This window comes from Haematobia irritans, chromosome 2 (genome assembly GCF_050003625.1).
Source record: "Haematobia irritans isolate KBUSLIRL chromosome 2, ASM5000362v1, whole genome shotgun sequence".
NCBI lineage: Eukaryota > Metazoa > Arthropoda > Insecta > Diptera > Muscidae > Haematobia > Haematobia irritans.
The window spans coordinates 109,255,487-109,278,298 of record NC_134398.1 but is presented as its reverse complement, the minus strand read 5'-3'; the positions used below and the strand labels follow the sequence as shown (position 1 = coordinate 109,278,298).

General features: G+C 35.8%; 1 protein-coding gene and 1 pseudogene across 1 annotated transcript; one reads left to right on the top strand and one right to left on the bottom strand.

Annotated features, from left to right (window-relative positions):
- Positions 1–1,349: 1,349 nt before the first annotated feature.
- Positions 1,350–6,685, bottom strand: LOC142224965 (proteasome subunit beta type-4-like; annotated as a pseudogene).
- Positions 6,686–6,715: 30 nt separating this feature from the next.
- Positions 6,716–7,249, top strand: LOC142224964 (uncharacterized). The gene has a single exon (XM_075294741.1). The coding sequence runs from the start codon at positions 6,716–6,718 to the stop codon at positions 7,247–7,249; it is 534 nt and encodes a 177-aa protein (XP_075150856.1).
- The last annotated feature ends 15,563 nt before the right edge of the window (positions 7,250–22,812 follow it).

Below are 22,812 nucleotides of genomic sequence, written 5' to 3'. Positions count from 1 at the left end.
GGCGGCGTCGACTGCCAAAAACTGGTCGGCGGCGGCTAAAATCTGCGGCGCGACTCGGCGGCTTCATTCTCTGTACAGAAATCATAATCGCCTATACTTCAACAAGTTGTACGATAATTCATACGTACGGTGTAAACAGATCGAAATGTATTCTATATGTCATATGGTGGCCGTCACATAGTGCAATTAAAATCAGATAAATTAACTCAATTGATACGCATTGTCTTTTTCATATAGATTTGAATAAGATTTAACAGGAATATATTTATTTCCATTTATAATTTTGATTGTTTTAGAAAAAGTAATGGCGAAAGTAAAATCCGTTCGAAAACCGAACCAGACTATAAGTGTATCCGGACTACAGTGCTCGTGTCGAACATATCCCAGATATTGGCCACACTATAAGTTAAGTCCGAAGGCATAATCGATAATGCTGCATGTTTATGGGATCGATAACACATTTACCGATTATTTAGTCATCGCCGACAATTCGTATCGATTGGCCACACTGTAAGATTCTTTGCAAATACAGACATTCCGTCCGGAAAAACTTATAGTCTGGACGACGCATAATACTCACCATGTGTTTGTAAGGAATCTTACAGTGTGGCCAATCGATGCGACAATTCGTTGATGATTAAATAATCGGTAAATGTGTTATCGATCCTATAAACATGCAGCAGTATCGATTATGCCTTCGGACTTAACTTATAATGGGGCCAATATATGGGATATGTTTCGACACGACCAATGTCGTCCGGACAGAGAATGAAGCCGCCGAGTCGCGCCGCCGATTTTAGCCGTCGCCGACCAGTTTTTGCCAGTCGAAGCCGCCGCCAAATATGTCGACTCATCACGACTCAAAATAAATTTAGTACATATACTTTAACTGGATCGGATGAAATTTCCCCTCCAAAGGTTCCGGAGGTTAAATCTGGAAATCGCTTCATATGGGAGCTATATATAATTATGGTCCGATACGGACCAATTTTTGCACGACTGTTTGAGGCCATAGACTAACACCACGTACCAAATTTCAATCCGATCGGATGAAATTTGCCCCTCCTAGAGGCTCCAAAATTCAAATCTGGGGATCGGTTTATATGGGGGCTATATATAATTATGGACCAATTTTTGCACGATTGTTAGAGGCCATAGACAGGGAGCCACCGTGGTGCAATGGTTAGCATGTCCGCCTTGCATACACAGGGTCGTGGGTTCAAATCCTATTTCGACCAAAACACCAAAAAAGTTTTCCAGCTGCGGATTATCCCCTCTCAGTAAAGCTGGTGACATTTCTGAGTGTTTCATAGCTTCATTAAGTGGTTTCACTGCAATGTGGAACACGATTGTTTAGATGTTTATTAATTTTATTAAACATTTATAAATTCTCATAAATATAATATTTATACAATTCATCACATTTAACATATTTTTATGCATTAATAAAATAATGATGTTCAGTTATAAGTTGCAAGTTACATGTTGTAGCGTCTTCAACCAGGGCTTTTATTCCCAATGGAGGCAGCTTGTCTGGAAAAATTTTTGAAAAACTATCACTTTATTCCATTTGGAAAGTCAAAAATTGTTCACCAATTATTCATTTACATTGTATTTATTTATTAATTTACATTGAATACATTGCATTAAAGATAGAAGTATTGTACATACTTCTATCTTTAATGCAAACAGCTACATTATACTTGGGCATAGATCTACATTCGCGATAGTATAACACCTTCATACATTTGCGAAACATTTCCGAAGCTTGAGTTTGTGTAAGTTTTTGCCATTGTCCAAACCTTCTACTACCACCTCCAACCGCAATGGATTGATGCGACTACGCCTTTTACGTGAGTCAGCCAGTGGTACAATGGTTTTGGTTTCATTTCAAGCTCGTCCTCGTGACACACGTCTTCAACCGTCTTCTGATCAATAGATCGTTTAAGGTTTTGAAAATCGGCGAAATCACATCCTGCTCCAATGACTGTCTTGTTGATCACTTTAAAAGCACGCTGAATATCTTGGTAACAGACCATTGAGCCATATGAAACCAAATTGTCTGCAGCGGTCATAACACCACTATCAAATTTGATTCCTACCATCGGATGTAATTGGAGAGCTATTAAAGAAATGTGCCAAAGATAAATATAACCAACATTTTTTTTATTCATTTCAAAACTAACGAACAATGCTAGGTTCCAAAAAGACCAGGTGCTGTGTGTTCATTGCAATTGTTATTGGCTGCACCATTATAGCCTTCTGTGAAATTGTACAATTGTCCGGGGACTGGTCAATTCCATTTCCAAAGTTGCTGCTAAAAATTTGATTACCACCGTCACCGTTTGATTACCACTCATCATGGACTGTTTTTATTATCTCGCGAAGAGCCATTTGACTGACTTTCATTCTTAACTTTAGTGGGTATTATAGCCTTATTTGTCTCATTTAGCCGTTCTTCGGATGAATTATTCGTTTCACAATCACTTCCAGGCGTCGCAATTAAATTTGAACCTTCACTTTTCTCTGGATTTCAATTATTTTTTAAGGAGAATTGAAAGAATAAATAATTGCCACTTTTACCAATGCCATACGATTCTTTTATCAGCTGATTTTGACTTCTTAAAATTGTAAACAACATGTTGACTTTATTATTCCAACAGTGATGCCAAAGAGATTTTTGAAAGTTCCCTACGAAATTTCAAAAAATCCTTTTTCAAGAAGGGGAAAAATAATAAAATCACATATTGTAAGAAAATAAAGAATGTTATGAAATTCAATTTTGTTAAAAATATCATTGCAATAAACATTATTGAGTAAATAAAGGTATAGCACGACAGGCGCATTACGCTTACTACACATTTTTGGGGATTTTATAAAAGAACACATGGCAGCTCTCGGCTGAATCCATTGAAATCATGAATGTTTGAAATGAATACAGGTGTCCTTGTCTTGTTCTCTTAATGTTACTTACAATAGACGACACACATACCATATTGTCTTTTTCTCGCATATTTTCCCTCCACAGTAAACAAAATGTAAACGGGTTTAATAGCACAACAATTTAATGAATGTAGGTCTGTTCGCTACTTTTTCAAGTAATATTCATTAAAAAACTTATTTGTAAAAAACAAAAATAAATGTGAATTTTGATGTATCTTAATGGCAGAATATCTGTAGCATACATTTATGAATGATTTTACAAAAACGGGAGAATTTGAACAGACATACGTTTGGCACCCTATGTTAGCGAACATTTCGTGAGATATCATAATAATTTGGTTAAATTTTTATCCTGTAAACTATACATAAGCAACTCAAATGTTGCTTTCCAAACGAAATTTCCACAGGCGTAGAATTCTATATCAAAGTGTGCTTTATTCAAATTTGGAAGAGAAGTATCCGTAATAATTGGTCTAAATATAATTGCCCCCCTTTATCTCGTTAACTAGATGACCTACGCCTCTGGCGTTTGGGGGAGAGGTTTCTCCTAGCTTGGGCTAATATGCTATATCCACTTTTGCCTTTTAACTCTTCCTAGAAATGCCCGAAAATCGACCCAGAAAATTGGCCTAAATATAATTGACCCCCATCAGACTTAAAGCCCAGCTACGCTCATGGAATCTCCAGAATAGTCTTCTACGCCCTTAAAGCTAATAGATTCAATTGATTTTTTTTTTTTTAAACTGCGACCCATCAATGTTTTTAGCTCTTAGAAAATACATTAATGTCCCCCCTTTTATCTCGTTAACTAGATGACCTACGCCTCTGGCGTTTGGGGGAGAGGATTCTCCTAGCTCGGGGCTAATATGCTATACCCACTTTTGCCTTTTAACTCTTCCTAGAAATGTCCGAAAATCGACCCACAAAATTGGCCTAAATATAATTGACTCCCCTCAGACTTAAAGCCCAGCTACGCTCATGGAATCTCCAGAAGAGTCTTCTACGCCCTTAAAGCTAATAGATTCAATTGATTTTTTTTTTAAAAACTGCGACCCATCAATATTTTTAGCTCTTAGAAATTACATTAATGTCCCCCCCTTTATCTCGTTAACTAGATGACCTACGCCTCTGGCGTTTGGGAGAGAGGATTCTCCTAGCTCGGGGCTAATATGCTATACCTACTTTTGCCTTTTAACTCTTCCTAGAAATGCCCGAAAATCGACCCACAAAATTGGCCTAAATATAATTGACCCCCCATCAGACTTAAAGCCCAGCTACGCTCATGGAATCTCCAGAATAGTCTTCTACGCCCTTAAAGCTAATAGATTCAATTGATTTTTTTTTTAAAAACTGCGACCCATCAATGTTTTTAGCTCTTAGAAATTACATTAATGTCCCCCCTTTTATCTCGTTAACTAGATGACCTACGCCTCTGGCGTTTGGGGGAGAGGATTCTCCTAGCTCGGGGCTAATATGCTATACCCACTTTTGCCTTTTAACTCTTCCTAGAAATGCCCGAAAATCGACCCACAAAATTGGCCTAAATATAATTGACCCCCCATCAGACTTAAAGCCCAGCTACGCTCATGGAATCTCCAGAATAGTCTTCTACGCCCTTAAAGCTAATAGATTCAATTGATTTTTTTTTTTTTTAAACTGCGATCCATCAATGTTTTTAGCTCTTAGAAATTACATTAATGTCCCCCCTTTTATCTCGTTAACTAGATGACCTACGCCTCTGGCGTTTGGGGGAGAGGATTCTCCTAGCTCGGGGCTAATATGCTATACCCACTTTTGCCTTTTAACTCTTCCTAGAAATGCCCGAAAATCGACCCACAAAATTGGCCTAAATATAATTGACCCCCCCTCAGACTTAAAGCCCAGCTACGCTCATGGAATCTCCAGAATAGTCTTCTACGCCCTTAAAGCTAATAGAATCAGTTAAATTTGTTTAAAAACTATGTCCCAGAAAGGTTTTATAGTTATTAGAACTTACATGAATTTGCCCCCCTTTATCTCATTAACTAGATGACCTACGCCTCTGCCCTCTTTGCGGGGGAGTTCTCCTATCTCCGAGCTAATGCCCTATACCCACTTTTGCTTTTTAACTCTTCCTAGAAATGCCCGAAAAAGTCCAATGAATGTAAAATACATCTTTCCATATTTTTTTGAATTGCATTTATATTACTCTAAATAACTTTTTGCTCAAAATTGTGTTAAGTATACACGCGTTTTCGTTCAGAAAATGTGTCATGAAGCAAAATATATTTAATTTGTTGCAAAAAAGTCTTAAATTCGCAACAAAAAAGAAAATTAAAAAAAATTAAAGTGGTTTGTGTCTTCGCTAAAACAACTTTAGAAAACAACTTTAACTTCACACCCTTCTTGTGTAAGTTCTCTCGGATTTTCCCACCAATTCCAATTTTACTGCGTTTGGCACAATATCAGTTTCGGGATCACATAGTAATTTCAGCGTTCTAATCCATATACGTTACCGTAGTATTCATGCCGAATAGAGCAAAATACGTTGTGATTCCTATCGAGGAATGAATAGAGTAGCGAAGATGGACTCATTCACACTCACCGAAGCGTTAGCCTGAGGAGGCTAAGTTTTGCACATATAACATGATAACACGAACGATCTAATCTGTACCGTCATATTAGGCCAATGAACTTTTCAACGTTTTATGGAACCCTCCATGTGCCTTATTTATTGGACAGTGTGACTGTAGTGTTCCCCACTCCACATACACACACTTATGTTAATTAATTATTTGTTATTATTATGTAGTATGCCTTGATAAAATGTTTTTCAAATATTGTCAGAATAATAAAAACTTTTGAAAAGAAAAGAAGTTTAAACCTAACAGAATCCTAGGCCCACTTCATTGGCGATCCTGCCAGGAGCATATTACCTCTAATAAAGATTCATATATCAACATAAACGTTAAAATCAAAACTCACCAAGCCAATTAAAAATATCTGCAATTTTTGGTACTCATTGGAAATAGTAATTCCAACGAACGGCGAGAACAACACATTTACCGCTAACGAGGGCTCATACCTTTCTCGACGTAGTCTCACTATATATTCAAATATTACCTTATAGTATATGAACAATCTGGATTACACGAGGCACTTGAATTATAAGAGGCACTTGAATTGATGTATCCTCAAAACATAAATGCTACACTGATGTAAAGGAAATCTCAATGCAACTTCCCCGTGTAACTGTATTCCGAATCAAAGCAAGATATCAACCAATATCAAAGCTGAAGACAATCATACGTGCTGTTCACTAAACAATTTTAGATTAATTTAAATAATTTAGTTAAGTATTTTATTATTTTACAATATCCACCTAAACCCTTATTACATCACATTTAATGGTACTCACGCGCTCTTCCCTCAGAAACGAACAAGCAACACCTACCACCTCAACCGAATTAACTAATTCTCATCACATCGCCATGACGGAAAATAACACAAACCAACCATAGTAGGTCCTTTGCCAACATGTAGGGGATACAAGTACATTTTAACAATCATTGACCGTTTCACGCGGTGGCCAGAAGCATATCCAATCCGGAACGTTTTGTCAGAGACAATATCACGCACGTTCGTAAACAATTACATACCACGATTTGGGGTGCCACTAAAGGTAACTGTCGACCAAGGAACTCAATTCACCTCGACATTGTTCAAAGAGATAACAAGATTGATCGGATGCCATAAGATACATACATCTTGCTATCATCCACAGGCAAATGGGATGGTAGAACGCTTCCACCGACAACTTAAGGACGCTTTGAGAGCTAGTGGTAACATCAATAACTGGTCCGAGGTTCTACCAATGGTGCTTTTGGGAATACGATCAAATATTAAAGAAGACTTGAAACACAGTCCGGCTGAGTTAGTATATGGACAAGGTTTAAGATTACCCGGGGAATTAGTAGCGCCAGTAAACAATTCCTGTGACAACGCTGACATAATGATAAGAAAAATACGAGAATACTTCTCTTCAGTCAGGAGCAAGGTTATGCACCACAATAAGAATATTCCACACTACATGCCAGAAAGTCTTTTTAATTGTGAGTATGTCTTTCTGAAAGTTCAAAGACCTAGTGGCTTACACCAACCTTACGAAGGTCCGTTCAAGGTACTAGAGCGAAGGAACAATACATTCGACATATCCTATGGCGATGTAATAAAGAATGTTCATGTTGATCTACTCAAACCTGCATACGTCGATAAATCACAAACAAGCAGCCAACCAACTCACAACATAACATACAACATTATTTAAATACTATATCGTAATATTATTTTTTTTTGGGAGGGGGAGTGATGTAGTGTTCCCCACTCCACATACACACACTTATGTTAATTAATTATTTGTTATTATTATGTAGTATGCCTTGATAAAATGTTTTTCAAATATTGTCAGAATAATAAAAACTTTTGAAAAGAAAAGAAGTTTAAACCTAACAGAATCCTAGGCCCACTTCAGTGACTTTTCTATAATTCTAGCTACCCATGACTTCCACGCAAAGTCATAGTCATGCCGTCATCGATCAATCGAATGTCAGGCAAACTTTCTCCGTTGGCTCGCATGGTATCGATAAGTTGCTTGTAGTCATCAGATTTAAAAGAATCTGAAGTCAAATCGATTAATGAATCCAAATCAGTTACTACCGATTTCCCACGTAACCGGACTCGACAGGAGTAGTTCTGGAACTGCTCGATATATCCCTGTGCAAATGAGTGTGGTGACTTCTACCACATTTACCACAATCGTATGCGCTGGGGCAATTATTTGCAACATCTCTGCGTGACAGACAATTCATGCAACACTGAATGCGCTTAATCACATTAATCTTCTCAAGAACTGAAAGATTATGAAACCCAGAACGCGTTCTGAGGTGATGCTGTTGTCGACAGAGAACACATAATCTGGATTCTTTCCGTGAGAAAGAAGTCCAAATCTGACCAAGAGGACAACGCAGACTGGTCCTTAATACTTTGTTCCCCAAGTGGGACCCTACATTTCGGCAATCTTTGAAGACATAAAAAGATGAGGATGGGATCCCGATCGTCAATGGCCACATCGTAGATAGGTTAGGTCTACGTTTAAGTTTCAGACCTAGTCTACGTGAGTCCATTGTGATCCCACATTAACTAAAAGTACCTATTATATTTGGTCACTTCTAGTTTTAACCGCTGAACCTTCTAGATAATTTCCTTCTGTTCAACCAACCAGATTCGCCAGTAATCTAAATCGTAGATGGGCATTGTAGGAATGTATGTCGAGATGCCTCGTTGTAACTTCTTCAGTCCTGAACTAGTCTCAGAGTCCAAGACAAGTAAATCAAAAAATAACTTGAGTTGGTTGTTCACCAATAGGCGAGAATTATCATAAGCACCCTTAAGCGCCTTCCACGCAAGAGCGAAGCTTCTATGCGAGACAACCTCGGGAGCTTCATCTCTTGTGTTCTTGAGCAAATGCCACAATTTCTCAATTTTGCTAAGTCGGCTATTATTAATGTATACTGCTGTGAAGTAATTTCTAAATGTCAGCCAATTGAGAAAATCGTCGTCAAAAACATCTATATCACAAGGTGGTAAAGTGAGACTGTGGGAGGAGCTATTGCCTCCCCTAGAGCTAACGGAAGAACTGTAACAATTGTAGGCTACTTCATATTTGCTGTCAGCGGCGGCGAGTACTCTGTGGCGTTGCTCTGTGTGGAAACAAAGTCAAGACATTCGACGAATAAGCTCTTAACTTTTTCCCACAATGACTAAGCCTCGGAACCATGACACTCTAGTCTATAGATGGTGAGACCTTCATCTCGCAAACTCTGAAACAACTACTGCGTCAGTTGCTCCTGTGAAGGCAGTCAGTGGTGTAGTAGTCATTATGAAAGTACCAGAAAGGGGCAAAAAATGACACGTGATTTCCAAAACTCTCGAAAAGGATATAAATCGGCTCTACTTAGATATGTCGTAGAACAAATAAAAATGCAGTTTTTTTTTTTCAATGTACCGAAATACCAAAAATGTGAATCAAGCAAGGTAATTACCACAAAAAATGAGATCAGAATATTTCTCACAGTGCACGGAGTACCACCAATTTTTTACAGTGTATCGTCGATACGCCAATTTCCTTAGTGTATTAGAAATACCAGCACAAATAAGCTATGTAAGGTAATTGATAAGTATTTTAACTTTTTGTAAAAATTGGATAAAATTTTCTCCATGTATATGAAAACATGTAAAGTTCCTCCAAGTGTATAGAGAATACAAGGAACTATATATCGCGTGGCGAAACTTATGTAAAAACTCTATATTTTCAGTTTATCGTAGAATACAAAGAATTAATTATTATTATAAAATTTTCAAAGTTTTTCGATAATTCGTCCCACGATAATTAATTCTTTGTATTCTATGATACACTGAAAATATTTTATGTATTCCGATACACTACACTTATACACATATATAATTATATCAAAGTCTATCTAATTATAACTGATCACATATGATTGCAGATATTAGATTAGATTAGGTGCTATTCAACCGTCGAACTGAACGGATGTGTTTTTTAATAGCGGACTATTTCATTGCAATAAGTACTTATTACGAATTTCACGCGTGGTGGAAAATTAAACCACCATGCAGCGAAATTCACAGTCATCCACTGGGTTGCTAACTTCAGGGCCCAGTGGACGGGTATCGACTGATGTTATAAATTTGGGCAGTGACCAAGGGTCAGGCCCAATTAGTCGACCTGTAACGGGTCGACAGGTGGCGACACTTAGGCAAATCGAATCTTTTCTAAGGTAACGACATCAAAAGGAGGTAATCCCTCACCAAAGAGATTCAAAGAACGCAGAAATGCTTTGTTTATCCTAAAGAAATTAGGATCTATCAACCCAAGCACGTTGTCGGCTGAGCAAAGCGATTCCTTAAAATGAACTGCCATCCTCTAAACGGTATCAAAGATCGTTTGCCTTAGTTGCAAAAGACAGCCTTATGAGGGCTATCATTAATAAAGGAGTATTGGACGGTATGGTTCCAAAGCAAAAATGGGGGGAAATTGAGAACGCGATGTCTGGTGTCTACTCAGAGGTGCGAAAAAAGTTTCCCGGACCAAGTCCTCGAGGGTAAGATGCTGAATGGTATCAAGGACGATATAAGTTAATAGCATTTGCGGACCAGAGGTCTAAGGATTTCTTTAAAGCTGATTTGATGCTAATTGGTGAAGTTTGGGAAGAAGCCGCTTTGGAGTTAGTCGATAAAAAAGACATATCGGCTAAACTTAGAGTACATGTACCTGCAAACCCTCCTGATTCTGAGTCAATACTAAACAGACTAAAGGAAAGTAACCCAGATCTTCCAATCGCCGATTTGAAGTTTGGTCTATTGGATGAGATGGATGGATCAAGACCACATGCGGTGTTTATATTGAACATTGAGTCGCCGCCACATCTAGCCCAGACCCAAGGACGTGTAAGTTATGCCTTTCATGATATCCATATGAAAAGCGATTAGCCAAAGGATTCCGGTAGAGTCATAATAAGACAAATCTTGTGAAGCCGAAGGAGACATAAAAACTGCAGACACGAACATCGTATGCGGGAAGTTTCTACAGGCTCAGACTTCACCAAAGCTGAACCGCGGATTGTTGCTGATATGACGGTGGTTGAAAATTTGAATGGTTCTACGGTTCCTCCAGTTAAATCTTCACCATTGTAAGCACGCTTAAAAGTTCTCCTGATGAAAGGAGACATAGATATAGACATAAGCGTAGGAAGGCCTCTGGGGAGGGGGCTTAGACCCCCCCAGAAAAAATTTAGCCCCCCCCCAGAATTTGAAAACCTATTTACGATTTTACATTTTTATAAAAATTAAACAAGTATATACAACCGCACAAAGTTCCGCTAAAGACTTTCATGCACAATCGAATTACTTGGGTTGTGGTAGCAGTTGCCGATGGCAATGTTTGAAGTCTGATATTTATGAACTAGAGCTGTGATTGAACTTATGGTTTAGTTGACTAACTAACAGCATGTTTCTGGATGACGAACGAGTTCAATCGATCGATTGAAATGCATAGAAACAGCTGTTTTTGGTTATAAATTCTACTGTTCGTTTCCATTTTAGTCGACATACAGAAACAGGTTGTAAAGCTCCTTTTTTATATATTGTTTAGTCTGGTTTAGTCATCTTAATTAAAAAATAGTAATTGGTATTAAAACTATTCTTCCATAAATTAATATCTTAGTAATGCTGCAAAAAAGCGTCGCCAAAAAAGAAGTGAAAATGTTCTTTTTGGGTCCGGAAGTGGTGCAAAATGGGCGGAGAAGCGATGCATGTAATAGGAACTCGTCATAGAACGAATGTCCACCGTTTCAACAGCCGTTGCAATAAATTTGCATCACTTCTTACGGTGTGATTCGAATTCCGAGTTTTGAATGTGAATTAAAAAATTGTGTGATATTTTCCCAAATAAATAATTTTTATTTATTCGTTTTTTATTTGATTTTTGGTCGACCTTTTGTTAGAATTATATAAATATTTATAAAGACCTCGAGCTTCAAGAAACATTAATTTATAATAATTTTTATATTTTTTATGATTTTTAATGAATTCTAACGCTTGTTTGAATATTTTCAAAAATTATTGATTTTTCTATAATGGATTTGGCAGTTTTGTGGCAAAATTTTTTACCATTTTATTTATTCTTACTCTTTTTTTAAACTATTTGAAAAAAGAAAACAAAAATTACGCATTAAAATATGAAAAAACTGAAGTAAAAAACTTCATGTGTAGTTAATATAATTAACTTCTTTGTGAGGACATTTTTGGAAGTGCTTTTAAAGTTGTGCCTTTAAAACAAATCCCAATTTTTTTTTTGCTGGGAAAAGTGTGGAACTACTTCTAGTTGCTTTATTATATATAATTTTGATGTCTGTTTTTGTATTCTTTTTTATGAAATAAAACAATAATTGAACCTATAAGTTCAGTCTATAAATTTTTAGCTAGGGGGGCTATAGCCCCCCCAGGAAAATTGTCTAGCTACGCTAATGGATATAGATTCAAGAACCATACATATATAAGAACAAGATCTGTGAATTAAGCACTCCGGGTTTCAAACTTTTGCATAATACCGATAAAGATAAAAATCGATCATGTAAAGGGTGATTTGTTAAGAGCTTGATAACTTTTTTTTTTAAAAAAACGCATAAAATTTGCAAAATCTCATCGGTTCTTTATTTGAAACGTTAGATTGGTCCATGACATTTACTTTTTGAAGATAATTTCATTTAAATGTTGACCGCGGCTGCGTCTTAGGTGGTCCATTCGGAAAGTCCAATTTTGGGCAAATTTTTCGAGCATTTCGGCCGGAATAGCCCGAATTTCTTCGGAAATGTTGTCTTCCAAAGCTGGAATAGTTGCTGGCTTATTTCTGTAGACTTTAGACTTGACGTAGCCCCACAAAAAATAGTCTAAAGGCGTCAAATCGCATGATCTTGGTGGCCAACTTACCGGTCCATTTCTTGAGATGAATTGTTCTCCGAAGTTTTCCCTCAAAATGGCCATAGAATCGCGAGCTGTGTGGCATGTAGCGCCATCTTGTTGAAACCACATGTCAACCAAGTTCAGTTCTTCCATTTTTGGCAACAAAAAGTTTGTTAGCATCGAACGATAGCGATCGCCATTCACCGTAACGTTGCGTCCAACAGCATCTTTGAAAAAATACGGTCCAATGATTCCACCAGCGTACAAACCACACCAAACAGTGCATTTTTCGGGATGCATGGGCAGTTCTTGAACGGCTTCTGGTTGCTCTTCACTCCAAATGCGGCAATTTTGCTTATTTACGTAGCCATTCAACCAGAAATGAGCCTCATCGCTGAACAAAATTTGTCGATAAAAAAGCGGATTTTCTGCCACTGATTTTGGTAATAAAATTCAATGATTTGCAAGCGTTGCTCGTTAGTAAGTCTATTCATGATGAAATGTCAAAGCATACTGAGCATCTTTCTCTTTGACACCATGTCTGAAATCCCACGTGATCTGTCAAATACTAATGCATGAAAATCCTAACCTCAAAAGAATCACCCTTTATAATTGCTAAGAACGAACTAAACTTGTTTCTGCTTCCTTCATTGGGCAATGCAGACACTGTCGTAGCCAGTCTAGAGATATCCAAATGCAAATATTGGGTTTCTTCGGTTTACATTAAGACCTTAGTTGAGGGTCACTGAAAACAAAGACAAAACTCATTATGGGATGCGATGCAAATGCACATCATAGTATTTTGGGGGAGTAGTGATACAAATGCAAGGGGAGAGTCGCTAATAGAGTTTATTTTGCGTACTAGCCTGGTAGTTTGCAATAAGGGAGATGCACCAACCTTCGTCACCAAAAACAGGCAACAGGTTTTGGACGTCATATTGGCCTCTCCGGAACTGAATGATAAGATATCTGAGTGGCAAGTTTTGAGGGAATATAGCTTCTCAGATCATCGCTACATCAGTTTCAGATTGGCTGTTCGAACTTCAAAGACCATATTTCCGCCAAATATTAGGAAAGCTGACTGGAATAGGTATAGGGAATCATTCGATATGTTGGTACCGGAAATACCAGAGACGAATATGAGCACTGTGCAAGATATCGAACAGTGGAGCGGATTACTAAGGCCTTCAACATCTCGCTGAAAGCTACATGCCCTAGACTCTGGGCTCCTCCTACTTAAGACTCTGGAGAGGATGATAGATATTTATCTTAGAACTAGCATCAATTCAGGTTTGCTCTCGGAACGACAGCATGCATACTCAAAGGGAGAGGGATATTAAAATTCCCTTTGGTGAGTGTGCAAAATACCTTGGCGTTATACTGGACAGGAAGCTGAACTTTACTCTTAATATCGAAGAAAGAGCGAGAAAAGCCACGGTAGCTTTGTACTCGTGCAAAAAGGCAATAGAAAAAAGTGGGTACTAAAGCCGAAAATTGAGCATTGGCTATACACGGCAGTGGTTATATAATGCTATATGGTGTTGTAGTCTGGTGGCCGGCGCGCCGGCGCTTCAGCAACCGACAGGTTTAGATAAAGTTCAGCGTATGGCGTGCTTGTGTATCTCAGGCGCATTCAGTAAGACAGGAACAGATTCCCATGTCATGCTGCATCTATTGCCTTTAGACATTTTGGCCAAACAGTCAGCTGCAACAACGGCTGTGCGGTTGCGCGAGCTATCGCTTTGGTCTGAAAAATGTACGGTCACGTTCGGTCCTCAAAATAATGCCAGATGAGCCTAACGTAGAGGATTACACTCTAAAGAAACCACTTTTCGACAAAAAGTTTGAAACTCTTATTCCCAACAGTGAGGTGTGGTGTACACGGACCCTGGGGAATAAAAGATATATAGATTTCTACACTGATGGCTCCAAATTGGATGGACAAGTGGGTTTCGGAGTATATTATAAAGATCTGGAACTTTGAATAGCGAAAAGATTACCTAATCACTGTAGTGTTTTTAAGGCTGAAATATTAGCAATAAGAGAGGTGGGGAATTGGCTGAGAAGTAATGTTCCAAAAAATGTTGGCATTAATATACACTCAGACAGTCAACCTGCAATAAAATCCTTGGACTCTGTGTTCCGTAACTCTAAAAAGGCCATCGACTACCGCATGTTAATGTGTTTGGATCAATCTGGTTGGTTCAATAAAAGAGAAGGTCAGTGGTTAAAATTAGAAGTGCCCATATGTAATAGGTACTTTTAGTTGAATGTGGTATCACAATGGACTGAATAGTCTAAGTGAGCCTAAAACTTAATCAGGTTGCCACTTTAACCTAACCTAATTAGATCTACATAGATATGGCATATATTGTGTTATATATGATTAGATATAATGTGAGATCTCAGCATATATATTGCTATATCTAATTATATAAACAATATCTAATAAGATATAAATGTATATAGTCATATATGGCATCATATCCAATTGCATCTAGTATATGTTGGATCATATCTAATCGTACATGTATGACAATAAATCAAACACTCGTATAGGAAATAACAATAGATATTTTTTATTTTTCATATATTACTATACTACCACTTTTAAATTATTTGGCGTTTTGTTTTCTTGAATAATAAGGATGTGCTGTGTGCACACATCCTAATTTTTTACAATGATTTATTACAAGAATTTTCCAGAATTTTAGTTCATTTTTCGTATCTTCAACTACTCGAAAGGAAATTATACAAATTTTAAGTAGCCATCATTTAGTTCATGGTATTTTGTATACGGTGGAAATTTCCTTAAATTTTTTCTTAACTGGTAGCTAAAAATTCGTTTGTCGTAGATAAAATTACTTGTGATTTAAGTGCAATTTACTATACAATTTTTTTGTATGAGAAAATATTTTTTTACGAAAAATGAACTTGAAAGCAGATAGCAATTTCTTACTGGCAATTCCTATAGTTAATAATAGTTGGTAGAATATTTCTCAATGTAATATTTTTAGTCCACATGTAAATAAATTAATGGACATTTTTGATAAAAATGCGTTGATAACATTTCATGAAGGTTTTGTTAATTTTAAGTTAAACTTTTCATCGTTAGTAAACTGATGTGCCTTTACGAACATTGTTCTTAGAGTAAATTGTCAGCAGATGCGATGAACTAATCGTAGTACAGAGATCTTTCTCGGCAAAATGGAATGAGATTAATGTAAAGATGATGTTACTTGAATGTTGCTTGAGAGTGAGAGCATGTATTGAGAGTAGTGTTGTCAGATGGGCTGGAATTTCCAGATTTTCTATGTCATATCCAGTTACAAGATATTCAATAATATTTCTAGCTAAATATACTTTTGAAATAATATTTCAATAGAAAAGTCTACACGTCTTTATCTTTTTCATTCTCAATAAGGTGGTTTTTGAGTGTTAAGTACTTTTAACCATCACCGAATTACACCCAGAGAGAGAAAACGCAGTAACTAGGGTGTCCAAAACCGGTTAATCTTTAACCGGTTTCAGTTACAAAAACCGAAACCGGATAGTAAAAAAATCAGCATTTTCGGTTAACCGCGAAAACCGGATTTTTAGTATCGGTTAACCGATTTTTCGATTCCCAAAACAATTTCTATATTTTAATGAAATTTCTGTCTACTTGGATCCAGAAAACAAATTCGTTGCCTCAACCGAATTATTTGCCAACCGAAAGCGAGCGGTCCCATCAACTATCAATGATATCTGTCAGCACAACTAACATTTGGCAATTGTAACTGCATGGTAGTATGTTGGACCAACTTTGCATTGGTTGTCGCAATCTCATACAGTGTTGCCAGGTAATTTTTTATTCCTCCCCCCAAATCTTAAGAAAAAAACCCCTAAATTGGTCTAGACTTTTTTCAAAAACCCCCAAAAATTTTAAGTATGTAAATAATACAAAAAAGGCCAAAATTTATATTATATATATATATATTATTAATAAATTGAAAGAAGATTTTTTCTGGGGAACAAAATTTTAGACAAAATAAGTTTTTTATGCTAAAAATGTTCTTTTGAAGTAAATAAGAATCATTAGATAAAATCATTACACCACTTGTCACAAATTCGGGTTCGATTCCTACTTCGACCGAACATCACAAAGTTTTTATCGGCGGATTATCCCACCTCAGTAATGCTGATGACATTTCTGAGGGTTTCAACGCTTCCCCACGTGGTTGCACTGCAATGTGGAACGCCGTTCGGACTCGGCTGTAAAAAGGAGGTCCCTTTACATTGAGCTTAACTTGGAATCGGGCAGTGAAACGAGAGAAGTTCACCAGTGTAGTATCACAATGGCCTGAATAGTCTAAGTGAGCCTGATACATCGGGCTGCCACCTAACCTAACCTTATTTTTAATTGTATCAAATATTAAAAATGTCCCTTCAACAGATGCGTTTAAAAATGAATGTCATTGCATACTTGCTTGTATTTTTAGGAACATGGGTTGACTTCCCTTATTTTTTCCTCAAAATTCATGCCAGAATTGTTCCAAATTTTGTTGAGAATTGCTCCACTTTATAAGATCTAAGATATTTTTTTACCCCCAAAAATTCCCCCAAATAAATGTTACCCCTAAAAATCCCCCTAAACGTATAAAAAACCCCTAAATTTGGGGGAAAACCCCCAACCTGGCAACACTGATCTCATATTAATTGTTTGGTTTGTTGGTGCAACCGCTCTCGATGTTATTTATTATTAACCTAACCAATTGTTAGATATACTTACCAAATTCCAATATTATATGAAACGCGCAGATTATTTTGAGATTTTAATTATTTATTACAACATTTACAATCATAATAAATTACGAAAATAAATACAAAAGCTGCTAACAACAAAGGCTTTTGACCTATATGTGAGATCAATTTACAAAAGGAGGAAATAATGTTTATCTATTTTTATAGGGGTATTTTTATACACCAATGGCAGTTGGTTATTAGATTGTTATTATGTGGTCAAACAACAAAGCTTAATTCAATATGCACTTACCAGAAATTTCCTCACTAAGCCTCTAGATATAAATACAGACCGACTTAGAACCGCCGTTGTCTCGTTCTAGAATTTTATGTGCTTAATACAATAAAAGAGCTCGCTTGCCATAAAAAGTATTTGTTTTTGTTGTTGTATGAAGCCTGCAAATTTTATGGAAACTTTTATAATATTATGTTTTTACTAAATCGGTACGATACTTACCTTAAGCCAAATTCTAGTTTACACTTGGTAATGCGAAAAATTTTATTCAATTTATTGCGGACTATTAAAAAGTAAATTTAGTGACGCTTTTCCTCGTTTTAAAAACTTTTGTACACTTCTAAATTGATTTGGATACTTATATTGTGGCTTCAACTCATTATGGGCATCAGTAATGAAGAAATATGGCCGCAAGAGACCTTCGACCTAGTGCCAGACATTTCTGCTACAATAAATAAGCTTCGAAGATATGTGAAACTTTTTAACAAATCGTCGGTAAAACAAAGTAAGCTTCAAATGTTTGCTCAATAACAAGAAGGAAAAGAACTTCGTCTTATATGTGACATTAAAAACAGATGGAATTCATTATCGGATATGATTGAGAAATTTTTGAGAATACATTGCTGTGTTAACCATATTTCGCTAGATTTAAATCAGGCACCATTCTCCAATGAAGAGATAGAAGTATTAAAATTAGTGAGCAAGTTATTAAAGCCACTAGACCTACCAATAAAAGAATTGTCCAAAGATTCTGCGACCCTCATTGAAGCAGAAGCAATACATTATTTATTTAATAATTTAAAGAAGATAGATGGAAAATACGCCAGTGATTTATGTGACAGTCTATTGGTAAGGCTAGAGAACCGCAGAGTAAGAACAAGGTGCTATTATATTTAAGTGCCGGAAAATTTCCTGTCAATGATGGGGTTTTGAAATATTCTTCAAAATCTGAGACAAATGACTTTGCCATAGAGTTGTATATGGATACATCTGAATCGGAGTCTGATGGAACTATGATCACCGATGAGCCAACTTCATTGAAGCTCGACTTAATTCAAACTATAAACCAAATACAAAACAAAATGTCCAAGGATAAAAGTGCAACAAACCTCTTTATACGACGATTTCGCATTCTTCGATAAAAAAAGAAGACGGATAAATGGCGTTCCTTATAAAATGCGCTGATTACTGTTACCCCAAAATCCACTTTCAGTGAACGAGTATTTTCATCATCAAGTTTCATAAAAACAAACAAAAAATCGTTTACAAAGTGAGCACCTCAATTGTATTCTATTTTTACGTTATTATTACAAAAAACATACAGATCATTGTTACAATGATTTCAGATAATTTGCCTACTCTGTTCGTTGGTGCGAAAAGTTCCCCTCAATCATTGTTTCGCGTTGAAAAATGATAGTGTTGACAATATATATCGAAATGTATTGACAACATCGCAAAATGTCACGAAATGATTACATATACATAGGCAACTAGTGGCTCGATTTACACACACACGCATACATAATAATTAAATTGAAAAAGAAGAAGCAGAATTTATTTTACAAATAACTTTGGATTTAAAAAATCTAATTTTACAATGCTGCATTTTATTTTTTGGAACATAGCAATTAATTCTTGTGATTCCATTCATTGCTACCCCGGTACTATTCTCGTACATGTTGGTTGAAGTGCTAATGCTTGTTTTGCAACATCAATTGCTGTGCTCCTTTTGTTAAGATTTGTTTTGTGTTTATTATCCCGATGTCCAGTACAAATGAAACGATTGTAAAATATAATACACCAAATAAAGCTTTTATTTTGTTAACAATTGTGTTTAAATTTCATGTTTTATACGTTATTTATATTCTACAATATAGTAGCGAGCGGTTAGATGTTGGTTGTTATTTTATTACTGAAATACAACTCCATGTTACACTTTGTTTTATCAATCGATCAGATTAGATTTTTCAATAATAAAACTTTTGCATTATAAATTCACAAAAATCAGTTTAGTAAATAAATAATTTCTTAATTCACATTGCACATGGCGCCATGTTATGAAAATACTGACTGATCGACTTACGTCAGTTTTTTAACTCGAAAAAAAAAAACAAAGTATCCCAAATGGAAAAAATTTCGCTAGTTTTTCGCATTTTTTGGTCTTGTATGGAGTTTCAACGCGAATACCGAACAGAGTACCGGCCTTAAAACACTAAAAAACTATCAGACTGAAAGCCTAACATGAATTAGTCTTTAACTTATTTTATTTATTTGTTTTAGAACAACGCATTGTTAATTTTATTATTTTTTTATAAAACAATAAAAATAAGAGGTTAATAATCATTTTCACTGATATTTAATTTTTCAGTTTTAACCAGTTAACCGGTTTTGAGCAATAAAAAACCCAAAAACCGGTTTTCAAAAAACTTGGATTTTCGGATAAACCGAAAACTGTTTAAGAAAAACGGTTATTTTGACACCCTAGTAGTAACTCAAAATTCTGAATTTTTCATTAAAACAAACTATTCTCATTGTAAAATTCTCCCATTTTTTTACTATTCTTTCATTTAAAAAATGCCGTTATGCCTCTTTTCTTGTCTTCAGAGTTAATACTTTTTTACTTTTACTAATACTAATACTTTTTGTCTCTATTGAAAAAAATAGAGTTTCTACCCTTTTGTTTAATAGGTGCGATATTTATTTTCTATAAGAACTGCATTAAACCAGCACTAAGGGTAAAATGCCATTTTCTGTATATTTAGTTTGTAAGAAAAGATTGAATGAAAAATATGTTCCCATTTTTTTAATTTAATTAAAATTACTTTATTTTATTTATGTTTATGAAAAGTTCAAATTATAAATATTTTGTTGTGTTTTTATTATTTATTTGAATATTTTAATAAATAGTTTTATTCCTCATATTTGGGGATTTACGAAATCCAGATTTATTTTTAATCCAGCCAACTTTTTCCAAAAACTGACTGTTCTCAACATTCTTTTTATGTCTTGCCGATTTCATGTGTCGTTTGATATCCGTTAAGCCCCCATTCGCTATTGAGAATTTATAGCCATATACACATGATTAAATGTTTTCTCGTATTTAAAATGATTTTATGAAAAATTTGGCGCGACACACTCTGGTGTTATCGATCAATAGAAATCGAAGACGAATGACTAAAAGTATCAGCTGACTTTCGATTTAGGGCCGATACCAATGTTGGCCGCTTTTACTTCACAATGAGACCTAAATACATACGTAGGTTGAATCAAAAACGTACGAAGGTGAAGGAATTAAAACTGTACGCTCCTTTTGCTAAATATTATTCTAAATCTAATTCTGAAAAAAAAACAGTATAAAAACCAGTACAAAAAGCAAAAACTGGTACATTTTTGTACTGTTATCAGTATTTTTTTATTTATTTAAGCGAATACATATATGATGCTTAACTTATACTACAACTAGTCTCTATTATGAAGAAGTGTCTAACCAGTAGTTTCTTTATTAACAATCAATAGACTTCTAGTAATTAAAATATCCTAAGACTAAGCTAGGACAAATAATCTTATAAAATTGTTGTTCGGATTGAGGCTTTCATATATTAAAGCGGGTTAGTAAATCATGTGGTTTGAAACGGCGCAATCTTCTAGGTTGATTGGAAGTTTGAAGTAAATTACAGGCTTCGCGATTTGTATGGTTCTGTAGACGGATAAAATGTTTTTCTGCATTTCTAGAGATTTCCTCTTTGATCGTAGTCATTTTTAAGCCTCGGTGGAGGTCACTATTTCGGACATACCATGGAGCTTTTACTGCACTTCTTACCACTTTGTTTTGTAACCTTTGTATTTTCTCGATAGAACTGATTGCGCATCCCCATAGTTGAACGCCATATAACCACAATGGTTTTAATGCTTGCTTATATATTAAGAGTTTATTATCTGTGGACAGGACTGAATTTTTTCCGATTAACCAGCTTAGTTTGCGGTATTTAATATTTAATTCTTCGCACTTTTTATCAATACGAATTTTCCAATTTAATATAGAATCCAGTGTAAAACCAAGATATTTTGCTGAGTTTGAAAAAGGCACTTCTTCATTGCCTATATTTAGGGGTTTGTATCTTGAAGCAATTTTCGCAGATTTGCTACTGTTGAGCTTTAGACCCCAGTTTTTGTTAATTGGTGAACCTTGTTTAAAGATGCCTGGAGGCTATGTACGGATACCTCTGTATTTTTTCCAGTTGACATTAAAACTGTGTCATCTGCAAATGTTCCAATGAAACAATCTTCGTTAACAGGTGATTGTAAAGTAGATACAGGCCAAAGTATACTGTCCTGCGGAACTCCTACAGATATTGGATATAGATTAGTAAATTCATTATCATGGTATACTCTATAAAATCGATTGCTCAGGTATGACCTAAGAATCTCACAATAATTCTTTGGAAGTAATCTGCTGAGCTTTAGAAGGAGACCATCATGCCATACTCCATCAAAAGCTTTGGAAATGTCCAAGAATACAGCGGAGCAAACTTGCATTTTCTCGAAGGCTTTTTCAATATTATCGGTGACTCGATGTACTTGTTCGATAGTCGAGTGCTTTTTCCGGAATTCAAATTGATGATACGGTATTATATTTTTCGAGACAATAAATGATTCCAGTCTTCTGCAAAAAGTTTTTTTCGAATAGCTTACCAATTACTGGAAGCAGAGATATTGGTCTGTATGAATTGGGATCGTGCGGTGTTTTCCCCGGGTTTTGTATCATGACCACATCTGCAACTTTCCAGCAAGTTGGAATATATTTAATTTAATTTTAATGAACGCCGCCATTATTGTGGTTAGACGCATAAATCCATGGTATGGTAAATTTCTTAGGATATCTCCTTTTATTTTTATCGAAACCACCAGATTTGTTGGCCTTGATTTGATTCACTGCATCATAAACTTCTTTAATAGTTATTTTGTAAAGCGACTGCTCGCTAATTGCATAGTTATTTATTTGATGTTGAAGATTTGGTTCTGTATTTCTTGTTACATAAGAATTTGAATAGGTCATCTGAAGATTATTCGCAAATTCGTTCGCCTTTTCGATACTGCTTTTGGCCCATTGACCATTACCTTTAAGTATTGCGACGTTCTGCACAATTGGTTTATTTTTTAATTTTGCTGCCTTCCAGAGAGAATAGTTGGAGTTTTTGTTGGGACTTCGATTGGACACATACTTTGTGGAATGTACGGTCATTATATTTTTTTATTAATCTGCTAAGTTTTTTTGAAGCATTGTTTAACACTCTTTTATCCTCTGGTGATCGAGTTTGTTGCCATTTTTT